The sequence below is a fragment of the Colobus angolensis genome, unplaced genomic scaffold (genome assembly GCF_000951035.1).
Source record: "Colobus angolensis palliatus isolate OR3802 unplaced genomic scaffold, Cang.pa_1.0 Scaffold26, whole genome shotgun sequence".
NCBI lineage: Eukaryota > Metazoa > Chordata > Mammalia > Primates > Cercopithecidae > Colobus > Colobus angolensis.
The window spans coordinates 14,317,094-14,330,783 of NW_012115821.1; the positions used below are offsets into that span (position 1 = coordinate 14,317,094).

The 13,690-nt window shown below is 48.7% G+C and overlaps 1 protein-coding gene across 4 annotated transcripts in view; it reads right to left on the bottom strand.

The window, feature by feature from the left end:
* Positions 1-13,684, bottom strand: part of FLNB (filamin B, beta) — a 179,109-nt gene extending 165,425 nt beyond the window's left edge. For all 4 annotated transcript variants that reach the window (XM_011947240.1, XM_011947239.1, XM_011947237.1 and 1 more), the window contains exon 1: positions 13,312-13,684. In XM_011947240.1, coding sequence (XP_011802630.1) covers positions 13,312-13,603 — 292 coding nt within the window. In that variant the 5' untranslated portion in view covers positions 13,604-13,684. The remainder of the gene's footprint in view (positions 1-13,311) is intronic.
* Between the last annotated feature and the right edge of the window lie 6 nt (positions 13,685-13,690).

Sequence of the window (13,690 nt, forward strand, 5' to 3'; positions counted from 1 at the left end):
AAAAAAAGAAAAAAACAAGGAGTTGGGTGCCCAGGAGAGGATCTCACGCCCAACTTTGGGTGTGACTCCCCATGGATGTCAGATAAGAGTGCCAGAAAAAGGGCATAGGAGAGACAATTAGGTAAGAGGTACATGCCTGCAGGAAGTGTAATGTGACACCTGGATTACTTCCTGTAAAGGACTCCCTGATGGGAGAGCCATTCCCCAGGTGCTAGCTTTCCTCCTTTGGTGGAGATAAGGAATGTGACAAGCCACTGCCCAGGTGCTTTCAAGCCAATATTGCCAAGGCGCCTCACTCAGAACACATTCCGGGTTCTGCCCCCGGATGGCTGGAAGCTCTACCGAGGGCCCCCGTCCCAGTGGCAGCACATCCCTGGTCTTCCAGCAGGTACCCCTGCCTCTGCTGAGAGGGAATCTTGTAAACAGAACCCTGAACTCTGCTCAACTGATAGCACTATAGACTCACAAAGGCCTTTTAGGGTCTCAGCTCAAAGGCTTTGCACCTCAGGTCCCTTGGGAGGCAGGGCCTGGTCCCATACTCTGGCCTGCTTTACCCCACACCAGGGGAACAATCAGTTTGTTCCTGGGCAAGAAGCACCAGGCCGGGCCCCTGCTCCCACAATAGGCTGTAGATGCCAAACCATTCTTGTGTCCCTGGAATCTGATAAACCACTTCAAGGAGGTTTAGGGAAATCAGGGTGATACGCACAAGAAGTGTGGTACAAGCATGATAAGAACTTATTTTCTTGGGACACGGGGGGAACTGAGAAATCTTATTTTAGCTACCAAGAAACCTTTCCTGCCCTGGCCTCCCTAGGAGGCCTGTCTCTCCCTCAGTCACACTCAGCACAGGCAGAAGGTAGCACCGCTCCTGTCTGTCGAAGGCAAGCTGACTGTTGCTTGCCATTTTTCATCTTAAAGTCTGAATTTATGGGCTGCGGCAAATTTACATAGTGCCTGCCACAAATCCCCACCCATTTCCCTATAGCTCGAATGCCAAAATTCCACCCTGCGTTCCAAATAACTCCAACCTCTTTAGTAGCCCTTTTTTTTTTTTTCTGGAAAGGAAATTCCAGAAAAGTTGTCTGGCATGGTAAAGGCTGACAGCCTTATGAAAATACTCAGAAAGGTGACCCATTTAGTCAAAAGAGCTTTCAGATCTCTATGAGAAAAGGAATTCATGCCAGCATAAAGGGCCTTCAGAGAGAGAGAACAGGAGTGCTGTGTTAACACCCAAACCTTTCAGCAAGCCAGCCCTGCCACGGCTGGGGAGGCTGAGCCCTGAATGGGCTGGACAGACCAGCTTTCTCTCTCGGGAGAGGTGTGCCTCAGGAGATGCCCGTGGGGATCACAAGTTCAGCTCTGGCTCACGCAGCTTCTTGCTGCAGTGCACAGCAAGAGGTCTGCCCACGAGGCTACCTGCAGATGAGCCGAAAGCCGCCTGGCTGGATTGGAAACAGGCTGCCCACTTGTGCCAGGGCCATGAGACTGTTAAAGGCCGGGTGCCAGGCCTGGAAAGAAGGGTACAATTGCTGGGCTCACCAGCAAACACAACCCAGCACACCCTCCCACCAGTTAAATAAGGTAGCAGAAGAAAAGGCTGTGAGTGAACTCATTCCTGACAGAGCACAGCTGTGCCTATGTCCGCTGTCACCAAGGATCTCCTGGCATAGTTGGCTCTCAACAACACTCCCCCCAGCACGCGCACACACACGCATGCACACACACACACAGACATTTCCTGTGGTGTCGTGGTGTGTGCTGTGAGCCCTGCAGCCACGAGGAGTTCCAGGGGCTTCTCTTTCCTCACCTCTGGTTTCCAGACCTCACAAAGAAAAGCCCTGCCCACCTCCCCCAAAGCAACCTTTAGCTAGTCCCTATTGTCCACACCTGCAGTGACATTACTGCCCCCCCCCCGCCCCGCCCCGCGACCAAAGACAGGGAAAGAACTAGAGCAATGTCTCCAAAAACTGTGGAAAGGTCCCAGTCAGAGCTCCATGGTGTGGGAAAAGATATATGGCAGGTAGCCCCCAAAAAGTTTTGTTTTGTAGAAGGAAATTTCAGTTTCACATGAATCAAGTGCAAATGAGTAAAGTTTGGAGGAAAGCAAAACAAGAAGAAAAAAATCCACAGAAGCAGAAAACAGTCTCTTCCACACCCTCTCACTACAATATATCTATTTTACTTTACAGAGTGTCAAACCCAACTTTGATACAAAAGTCCTTTACAGCATGATGCAGGCAGGGATTAAGCTTGACCTGTAAAGTGAGGCTGAGCCGAGCCTCAGTTTTCTCATCTGTAAAACAGAAACAGATGCCAACCTAAAAGAAAGAGGCTGCTGAGGCTTAAAATTTAAACTATTAAAGAGTTTACCTGAGCCAAAGTGAAGACCAGCTGCCTGAAAGACTCAGGCCCAAGTAACCTTGGATATGAGCTCTGTTTGGCCTTTGTTACAAGCAGGTTTTTAAAAGCAAAAAAGGGGACAGACAGGCAGTGGACTGATACAAAGTTGTTTGTCAGGCATTCCTATTGGCTTACAGAAATAGCATTGATCAGTGGTTGACCATCCATCGTTAAGCTATAGGGTGTGGATTATAGTATTGCGTGCAGCATTATTAGATTAATTTATAGCTAATTGTGACAATAGCAATTTCTTTGTTTCAGAAATGGGTCTCACTCTGTCGCCCAGGCTAGAGTGCAGTGATGTAATCATAGCTCACTGCAGATGAACTCCTGGGCTCAAGCTATCCTCCCATCTCAGCCTCCTAAGTAGCTATGACTATGCAGGCTTTTGCCACTGCAACCAGATAATTTTTTAATTTTTTTGTAGAGATACGATCTCACCCAGACTGGTCTTGAACTCCTGGCCTCAACAGATGCTCCAGCCTTGGCCTTCCAAAGTGCTGGCATTACAGGACAGGAATGTACCACCACACCTAGCCAGCAACCAATTTTAAGAAATGAATACATAGGCAGGGCACAGTGGCTCACACATGTAATCCCAGAATTTTGGGAGACTGAGGCAGACAGATCACTTGAGGTCAGGAATTCAAGACCAGCCTGGCCAACATGCTGAAACCCCGTCTCTACTAAAAATACAAAAAATTAACTGGCTATGGTGCCAGACACCTGTAATCCCAGCTACTAGAGAGGTTGAAGCGGGAGAATCGCTGGAACCCGGGAGGCAGAGGTTGTAGTGAGTCAAGATCGTGCCACTGCACTCCAGCCTGGGCGACAGAGTGAGACCCCATCTCAAAATAAATAAATAAAATTAAAATACCAAAAGTAGCCAGACAAGGTGGCAGGCGCCTGTAATCCCAGCTACTCAGGAGGCTGTGGCATGAGAATCACTTGAACCCTGGAGGCGGAGGTTGCCATGAGCCAAGATTGCACCACTATGCTCCAGCTTGGTAACAAAGCAAAACTCTGACTCAAAAAAAAAAAAAATTAAAAAAAATAAGTCAATGAACACATAGCTCAAAGAGGGTACTAGAATGTGATTGCTGTCTCATTTAATGTCTTTCCAGGCCTGATACTTTAAAAGGACTCGCTTTCCTCCGATAAAAGTTCTTTTGTTTTCTCATAGATGTAAAGCCACTGGTTTTGCAGAGTTCATGAGGTTTAGAAGTAGTATAAGTAAGACAGACCAATGCTCAGCAGATGGCAGGTATGAGAAATACTAGATGTTATATTAGAGGATAAATACCCTCAACAGTGCATTCGGTACACAGTCAGCAGTATTTGTATGTATTCTTGGTACCAAGAAGAGCCAAGGAATAGTATGTAGGAGGACAAGGATCCTCCTTGCCAAGCTTTCTACATGTGCTGCTTAGAAAAGCCAGGTTTTGATAATGGGAAAGGGAGAGACTCAGCGGCTCTGTCACAGTAACTCAGTCTGATAGGCAGTCTTGACTAAGTGAAAAACCAAACTGCTCCTTTGCTTATAGTACAAGAAAATTTTGGCCAAGGACACTCTACTGCATGGGATCTGGCCAAAACTGTTCTTTGGTAAATGCTGTACTCAAACAATAGGCGTAAGTAAAATCTCATCAGATTGTTTTTAAAAATAAACTGTTTGCAGAAGAGTTACAACAACCATCTACAGTTTATCAAAGGAACACATTTAAGGCAGCTGCTGTAAGGCTCTTAGAGGGCAGGAGCTTCAAACATAGCTCAGTATTTTTCTTTGTTCTCTTCCCCTCCCACAGAATAAATCCTGATACTTACTGGCCAGGCGCAGTGGCTCACGCCTGTAATCCCAGCACTCTGGGAGGCCAAAGTGGGCGGATCACCTGAGGTCCAGAGTTCAAGACCAGCCTGACCAACATGGAGAAACCTCATCTCTACTAAAAACACAAAAAAATTAGCCGGGCATGATGGTGCATGCCTGTAATCCCAGCTACTTGGGAGGCTGAGGCAGGAGAATCACTTGAACCCGGGAGGCGGAGGTTGCAGTGAGCTGAGATAGCACCACTGCACTCCAGCCTGGATGATAAGAGCAAAACTCCATCTCAAAAAATAATAATAAAAATAAAATGAAATAATAAATTGTGATACTAAGCAGGCCTGATTAAAATACCCAGTAATTCTGTCCTCTATACCATCTATACCTACTGTCACCTACTGGTTCATCATCACTTTAGTCATAAAGAGACCCATTTGGTTTTCTAATCATTTTCCCCAAAAAGCTTCCTTCCCGGTACATGGACTCAGTTTCCTATGAAAAGTGAGCTAGGCACCTTAAAAACACAAGATCACTTCTCAGGCTCCTGAAGAAGAAAGTATTGTTGTTTATTATACAGTAACCTGAGCCAATTTAGGGATTACTACGCCCGTTTAATGAATAACTAGATTTACAACAGTAATGTAAGATGTCTTCTAGTAGAATGTCATGAAAAGCAATTGTAATCATTATAAAAGCAGGAAATAGCCCCATTTAGATTAAAATGGCTCATTCCATTGAATGTTTTCATTTAGTTAAACTTATTGTTGGGGGAAGGGGTTACAATTACAGATCCAGCTCCTTAATTTAGAATACTCAAAGATGAAAATTAGAAGCAGAATAACAAGAATATGGAAAAAAGAGAAAAACTAAATGGGGAAACACAAGCCTTCACAGGAGCCTCCAAAAGAGGTATACACACTCCAACGGCACACAAGATAATCCATTAGTGCCAGAAAAAAAACCAGATTTTATATTAGGATTTGTCATCTAAAAAGAAACTAAGCTTTACTAATATTTAATATATAAATTGACGGCAGAATATGTTTATAGCTTATAAATATATATAAACATATAGATATAAATATGAATATAAATATATATATATATGAGGAAGAGGCACATACAAAACTTTCTTCTAATAGGAATGATTGGAGCAACAGGTGATATTCCTGAGATAGACGACCCCTTTCGCCTGGGTTTACCACCCTACACTAAACAAGGGGCTGGATGCGGTGGCTCGCTCCTGTAATCCCAGCACTTTGGGAGGCCAGGCGGGTGGATCACCTGAGTCAGGAGTTCGAGACCAGCCTAACCAACATGATGAAACCCCCATATCTACTAAAAATACACAATTAGCCAGGTGTGCACATGCCTATAATCCCAGCTACTTGGGAAGCTCAGGCAGGAGAATCTCTTGAACCCAGGAGGTGAAGGCTGCAGTGAGCCGAGCTCATGCCACTGCAGTGCACTCCAGCCTAGGCAACAAGAGTGAAACTCCAACTCAAAAAATAAATAAATAAACAAACAAACAAACTCAAGGAGCACACCCCATAGGCAGCCTCCAGTCTCAGAAAGTCCTTGGTAAGCCAGCCCTGCCCACCCCTCCACTGCCCCTCTGACCTGAGTATCAAGACCTCTAAACTGACACGCTCATCTGCTCCTGTGCTAAATGTTTGTTTGCCTGCCTACTTCTAGTCATGCTTTAGGTCTTAGCTAAAAGGTCCCTTCAGCTAACTAGAAGGTTCCAGGGAACCTTCTAGATTACCCATACCCAGCCTGGGGGTAGTGCTCCTCCTTTTCAGAGGGCTTGGCACCTAGATCCTTGCTACTCACAGCGCGGTCCACAGAGAGCAGGATCTGAAGCGGCTGGAAAAGCAGAATCCCAGCCTCCTCCACCCCAGCACCTACTCAATCAGATCTGTATTTTTAACAAAGTCCCCAGGTGATGAGCAGGGGCCTGAAGGTTTGAGCAGCTCTCCTCTGCATGGCTCACCCTGCTTGCTTGTCTCTTGTCCTCTGAGCAGTATCTGAGGCAAGCAAAGGACATGATCCTCTCATTCCTGTGATCCTAGCACCCAGCACAGGGCCTGGTTCAGAGATGGGCTTTCAGATGTTTGTTGAATGAGGAAAAGAAGAAGGGATCTTGGGAGACATCTTCATCAGAGGTTCTGAACTTGGAGAAAGGGAACAGCTAACACACCAGATGACAGCAATAGGATTCCAAAAATATCTGGACTGGCCAGAGAATAGACAGAAGACAAGACAAAGTCCTGGACTTGGGTCCAAAAGCACAATATTAATAGTGATAATGACAACACTGTGCTATAACTTAACCTAATCAAATATAATGCTTCCAGCAACAATAAGATAGCAACTATTTTGCTCTTGCATTTTATAGACAGGGAAGCAGGCAGAGAAAGGTTAAAAGAGTGGACTAGAGTTGCACAACTGGTATCAGGCAGAGTGCGGATTAGAATCCAGACAGTCTAGCTTCAGACAGAGGCCCTGAATCATTAGGCTACATCTAGTTTTGCCTAGGATGTGCTACCTGGAGACTGATATAGCAAAGCTGGCCGGGCCCGGTGGCTCACGCCTGTAATCCCAACACTTTGGGAGGCCAAGGCAGGCGGATCATGAGGTTGGTAGTTCGAGGCCAGCCTGACCAACAAAGTGAAACCTCACCTCTACTAAAAATACAAAAATTAGCCAGGCATGGTGGTGCACGCCTGTAATCCCAGCTACGCAGGTGGCTGAGGCAGGAGAATTGCTTGAACCCGGGAGACGGAGGTTGCAAGTGCCAAGATCACACCACTGCACTCCAGCCTGGGCAACAGAGCAAGACTCCGTCTCAAAAAAAAAAAGAAAAAGAAAAAGCAGGGTGACTGGCACCCTGACCATGGAGCCACTGGAGCAGGGCAGCCATCCTCAACTAAGCCAGCAGCCCACTGAATGGTACCTGCCTCACAGAACAAAACCAGGACCCGAGACACAATTTGGCTCCAAATCAAAGCCCTCCTTTAGCACAGACTCTCCAAGAACGAAGGCGGCTGCTGACTGGCATGCTGGCTCCGCTGTTGCTGGGAGAACTCCACAGAGGCCCAACCACCATCTGGAAGTGATTTGGCCCAGAGATTCCTGAACCGGGTGGGAGGTTGGAATGACCAGCCGCCTGGAGCTCCCTGTCCAGCCTGGAAACAAAGCTGGTGTGAATGGGCCCTGGAGGCAGCCACAACATACCAGGGGGCAGCCCCTTTTCAAGGAGGCAGCGGGCAGCCCCTTTCAAGGAGGCAACACCCTCTAGGCAGCCCATAGCCATATTTTAGCAAGTAGGATCAACCTTAGCCAACCAAGCTGTTCTCCCCAGAGTGCGCTGATTTTAAATGCCCTTTCAGTGTGCAAACCTTTCCAGCATGATTTCTAAGATTATTAGACAAGTGTCTTATTTAATTAACAGGCATTCACAGAGCACTTACTATGTACCATAAACTGGGCCAAGCACTTTAAAAATTATTAACTTGTTTAATCTTTATAACAGCCTTTTAAGGAGGTGGTTATTATCCCCATTTTAGTGCTAAGAAAACCAAGGTACAGAAGTTTCTTAATAGCTACTTAGTGGCAAGTGGGATTTGAACCAAGAATCCTTGCTCTTAACTACTACACAAGTGACATTGAATGCTAATGTACCACCTTGTTGTACATGGCCCAGAACTTGTTATTAATAATTCTGACAAAGCATGCTACTTTGCTATTTTTTTGTTTTTGAGATGGAGTTTTGCTCCTGTTGCCCAAGCTGGAGTGCAATGGCGTGATCTCGGCTCACCACACCCTCCGCCTCTTGGGTGCAAGCTATTCTCCTGCCTCAGCCTCCCGCGTAGCTGGGATTACAGGCATGCACCACCACGCCCATCTAATTTTGTATTTTTAGTAGAGATGGGGTTTCTCTATGTTGGTCAGGCTGGTCTCAAACTCCGGACCTCAGGTGATCCACCCACCTTGGCCTCCCAAGGTGCTAGGATTACAGGCGTGAGCCACCACGCCCAGCCAACTTTGCTACTTTTTTTTTTTTTTTTTTTTGAGATAGAGTCTCGCTCTGTCGCCCAGGCTGGAGCACTGTGGCACGATCTTGGCTCACTGCAACCTCCGCCTCCCGAGTTCACAGTATTCTCCTGCCTCAGCCTCCCAAGTAGCTGGGACTACAGGCGCCCGCCACCACACCCAGCTAATTTTTTTGTATTTTTAGTAGAGACGGGATTTCACCATGTTAGCCGGGATGGTCTCGATCTCCTGACCTCATGATCTGCCCGTCTCAGCCTCCCAAAGTGCTGGAAACACAGGCGTGAGCCACTGTGCCCAGCCAACTTTGCTACTTTTTAAGCACTCTCTGTACTGCCTAAAAGACACGCTGGCATCTGCTAGACGTGCAAGAAAGAGCAGAACTTAAAAGTTATTTGGAAATTATTTTGGTAGTAGTAGCACAAAAGGGAGAGGAAGGAAAAGGAGCTGACTGGACCAGTGACCTGCCACCCTGGAAACTGCCCAGTGACCCGAAGTCTTGGGAACACATACCCTGCCTGCTCTGGAGCTGGCCTGGTGCAAGTCAGTCAAGTAAACTTTAGGGTCAGACCACATCCTCTGAAAAAGAAACAATTTCTTTCTCTAAAGGCCCAAAACAAAACACACCACCCAAACTTCTAGGCCTTGATCATCATTCTTGGGCTGAGAGACCCCTTTTCCTCCCAGCTGGCTGGGCTGCCCCATGTCAGAAAGGTTTTTGGAAAAACAAGTAAATAAAACTGCCAACTCCTGGCAAACATCTGGAATCAAAGACACTGAGGCCTCACTATGAACTGCCCACCACATAACAAGAAACGTAAGGAAATGTTCAACTTTTGGATGGCGCCTAGGGGCCTACCTTACAATGAACCACAAACGTGAATAAATAGCCAGGATTGTCTTTCAGTGAATTCTAGGCAGAAAAGCCAGAGTCCTCTGGCAGCTGTTGAACCACCACCTATCTCAGAGTTGGAGGCATGTACACAATTCTAATGACTCCCCCAACTGTCTGGCCTTATCCAAAGCATACAAAACCCTGTATTCGTTCAACGATACCTTCCCTGATGATGGAATAAAACATCATCCATTGGGTAGTAGGAAATCTCAACCAACCAACCAAAAACAAAACATAATGAGGAAAACACAAGAGGCAAACTGACCCCACTTAATTCCCAGCTGACTCTCAACTTGTGAGACGCTCATCACAGCCGAGAGGATTCATCCTGCCAATCATGGAAGGCCCTGACATTCCTATTTTGTCGAAGGTCAGAGGTTCAGAGTATGGGTATCCAGCCACCACCCTAACACCTAAGACTTGCAAACCTAGTGTGTTACAGGACCCTCTGATGTGGAGAGAAAAGCTGTATTTTCCTTATCTCTGAAACTGGAAGGCAAGTCAGTTAAGGCTTCAATTCAACAGCTGGGCAGACCTGGGTTTCAGACACCATTTACTAGCTAGCTGGGTCACTTCCACAAGTGGCTTCACTCCTGTTTCCCATCTTTAAATAAAGATAATAACACTAACCGCGGCAAGAGTAGGATCAACCAAACAGGAACAACTAGGCTGTTCTCCCCTGATTTTGAATGTCCCTTCAGTGTGCAAACTATTCTGGCACGATTTTTTTTTTTTTTTTTTTTTTTTTTTTTTTTTTTTTAAAGGCAGAGTCTCACTCTGTCTCCCAGGCTGAAGTGCAGTTACACAAAGACCTCGGCTTACTGCAACCTCCACCTTCCCAGTTCAAGTGATTCTCATGCCTCAGCCTCCTGAGTAGCTGGGACTACAGGTGTGCACCACCATGCCCAGCTAATTTTTCTATTTTTAGTAGCGATAGGGCTTCACCATGTTGTCCAGGCTGGTCTCAAACTCCTGACCTCAGGTGATCTGCCCACCTTGGCCTCCTAAAGTGCTGGGATTACAGGCGTGAGCCACGGCATCCAGCCCTGGCATTACTTTTGAGATAATTATTAGACAGCACCTTATTTAATTAACAGGCACCATTTTCTAAGCAACACATGCCCAGGACAGAGTTAAGCCCTGAACTCTCTAAGTGACTTGCAGAAGCAGATCATTAGAGATAGGGCAGTAGTTGCTATCAATCAATGATTAGCATGAAGATTCAATGGGGTGATCAATAGAACACACTTAACACCCAGTAGGTGCCCCCCAAATAGAAGCTAGTGTCATTGTCAGCACAATGTAACACAACCTAAGCAGTGAATATATGAACCTTAGTCCAAGCTGGAGGTAACTTTGCCTTGAAGGACCATTACCCACAACAACCTCAAGAGCTGAGGGAAGAAACCTCCTGCTTTATCCCCACAGCAGTCCTAGCACTTGCCAAGGCTCTCTGTGGTCTCCAGAGGCTGGAAAACCTGTTTGTTGCAAGATCTCTCGGGAGAGCAATTAGACAGCCAATGATACAAGTCATAAATGTGGTCACACCCTTTAACCCAGGAATGTCACTCTGGGGAATATGATCCAAGAAATCATTAAAAAGGAAAAAACTAGAATGTAAGTTGTGGTAGGAACAGGAAGAAGCTGCCAACAGCCCACAGGCCCAGCACAGAGGAAGGGGAACTAACCCTGGAATGTCGGGACAATGGGAGTAGCCAGGGCCTGAGTGGATTTGAAAATAAAAATCAGGAGGACCGGGCTGGGCGCGGTGGCTCATGCCTGTAACCCCAGCACTTGGGAGGCCGAGGTGGGTGGATCATGAGGTCAAGGGTTCGAGACCAGTCCGGCCACCATGCTGAAACCCTGTCTCTCCTAAGAATATAAAAATTAGCCGGGCGTGGTGGCGCGTGCCTGTATTTCCGGTTACTCAGGAGGCTGAGGCAGAAGAATCACTTGAACCCAGGAGGCGGAGGTTGCAGTGAGCGGAGATGGCACCATTGTACTCCAGCCCGAAGACAGGGCAAGGCTCCATCTTGGGGCGGGGTGGTAGGGAGCAGGGGGAGCAGGGAATCAGGAGAACCAAGTAAAAAAATGTAAGCGACCAGACAAAATCTAGAATGAGACCCACAGCCCCAGGCACTGATGACAGACGGTGCTGGAAGTAGCTGCTGCCTTTGTAAACAGTTGGTAGATCAGGCAGGCTGTGATTTGCTAGTGCTGCGGTTTGGTTTGGTTTTGTTGTTGTTTTAGAGATTTCATGTCATATCTGGATACTTCTGGTTTACTTTAAGTTTCTTTATTCAGTTAATTAAATAAATACACATTTTGAAAACAAAGAACAGATTGAAGTTGAGCCCAGCTGGGCCTTGGGATTCTTCAGAGGGGAGGCTGGTTTCTGAACGGTAAAGAATTCCAGAAGATTCTGAAGTTATCCCTCCCCAGTACAGGAGATGGACCCCAGAAAGAAGACAACAGTATGGCATGTGGATTTTTCTGCCCGGAAGCCACCCTTGGGGAGGGGGAGGGCTGCTGGAGATCGGCTGGGTGGTGCGGCTGGGCTGGGTGGTGCAGCTGCCCAGGAAGCAGGAAGCAGCCCTACCTGCCAGGACAGGTGTGGGGGAAGGGAAGGGTGAGGCCCTGAGGCCTAGGGGAGGCTCAGCCTAGAGGGAATCCCTTTTCCACTGGAGAAAGTCCTGGCAGCCACACCCATCTCCCTTTCTTCCTGTCACTAGGGTCATTATAGTGACCTGGTTTCCTCAGGAAAAGACCCAAGTCACAGGCCAGGGCCAGTCCCTGGTTCTCCTTAGGAAGAGATCCAGACTCAGGACCCTCCCCCGCCCCAACCCACCTACCCACCCCACCCCCCCCACACACACATAGGCGGATATACATTCTCTGCATACAAACGTACTCTGCACACCCATTCCGTGTACACACAAACTCTCTTTGCATATGCACACACTATACATACATGCTATGTGTGTACACACATTCTCTGCACACATGTCCACATGCACACACACATACTACAAACTCCTTGCCCCTACTGTCACAGCCCACACTCTCAGCAGCCTTGTGGCCCTCCTGGAAGCCCCCAACTATCTCAGACCACAAGGGAGACTTCATCCTTATCCTTCCTCCCCAGTCCAGCTGGCTCAGTCCAGCAAGAGACACCAGTTCCCTTCCTCCTTTCAGGAAGACCCTGGTGTGGGTTTGGGAGGGGAGAGGAAAACAAAGCCTTCTTCTAACTGTCGCCCACTTCCTTCAATTCTCAGCTGGGCCCTACTTGCTGACCTTGGACAGGTCAACTAACCCTCTGGACCCCCTTATCTCTAAAACGGGTCTAGCCTCACCCCAGCTCGCAGGATGTGTAGGGACGGAGATAACTTAGAAGGCTGACGGTACACAGAGGACGCTAGTTGGGCTCCCTACAAGACAGCAACTACTGTTACCACCACCATCCCTAAATTATAACTTCGGCAGCAAGGAGTGGGTTCAACCTGCGGCGCGCGGCCAGAGCTGAGCTGGGAGCAGAGGGAGCGAGGACACACACCCGCGCCTCCCCTTGCAACCTCGGGGCCCACACCCATTCCAGCGACAGCAGGGGAAGGTACCAGGTCTCCATCTCCACCTGGGCGGGGAGGCCCCAGGCGCAGAGAACGGTTCCTCCCCAGGTCTCATGTCCGGCCTCCGAGCCAACGCCCATTCAGCTGCCGCAGAGAGCACCAACCTGGGCGCAGCCGGGCGAGCGCTCCGGAGAGCATCTGACTCTAGGGCCCCGCCCCCGGGAATGGCGAACGAGGGTTTCTAGTCCCCTAGCTCCCATACGGGCGCCCCAGGTGCAGAGAAATGCCACAACTCCACCTCTCCTCCTGTGACCCCAGTCCAAACCCTCAACCCTTAGCCAGCCAAAGGTGCACTGCTGGGGCGCACGGCGGGGAGCGATCACAACAGGTCCCAGCCCAGAGGAAGGTACCGGGGAGGGGGTCTAGGCCCCCTATATCCCACCCCCGGGGACGACTCCCCCTTGTCTCCGAGGTGGGGGCGCGCTGCGGGAAGTCTTCGCCCTCCGCAGGGGTGCACGCGCGGGGGCGGGTCGGCACCACAGTCGGCGCCTGGACCTGGCCAGAGAACTCACCGATGGACACGAGCTTGATGCTCTCACGGTCCAGGAACTCGAGCGCCACCGACACGTTCTCGAGCTGCATCTGGCGAAAGGTCGGCCGCTGATGGTATTTGCGGTACATGCGCTTCTGGCTGAGCACCTCGAGCAGCGCGATGAGCCGCAGCCCGTCGCTCAGGTCGGTCTGCAGGTTGCCGATGCGTTTGTTCACGCACTTGAGGTGCTCGTTGCACCAACGTGTGAACGTGTTCTGCTGTATCTTCTTCCAAGGCGCGTCCTCCGCCAGATCCTTCTCGGTTACCGGCATCCTGGTGGCGGGGAGAACGCAATGCGCAACGAGCTGCCGGGGACTGGTGTTTGGAGGCCCAAAGGCCGAAGTAGCGAGAACCGAAGC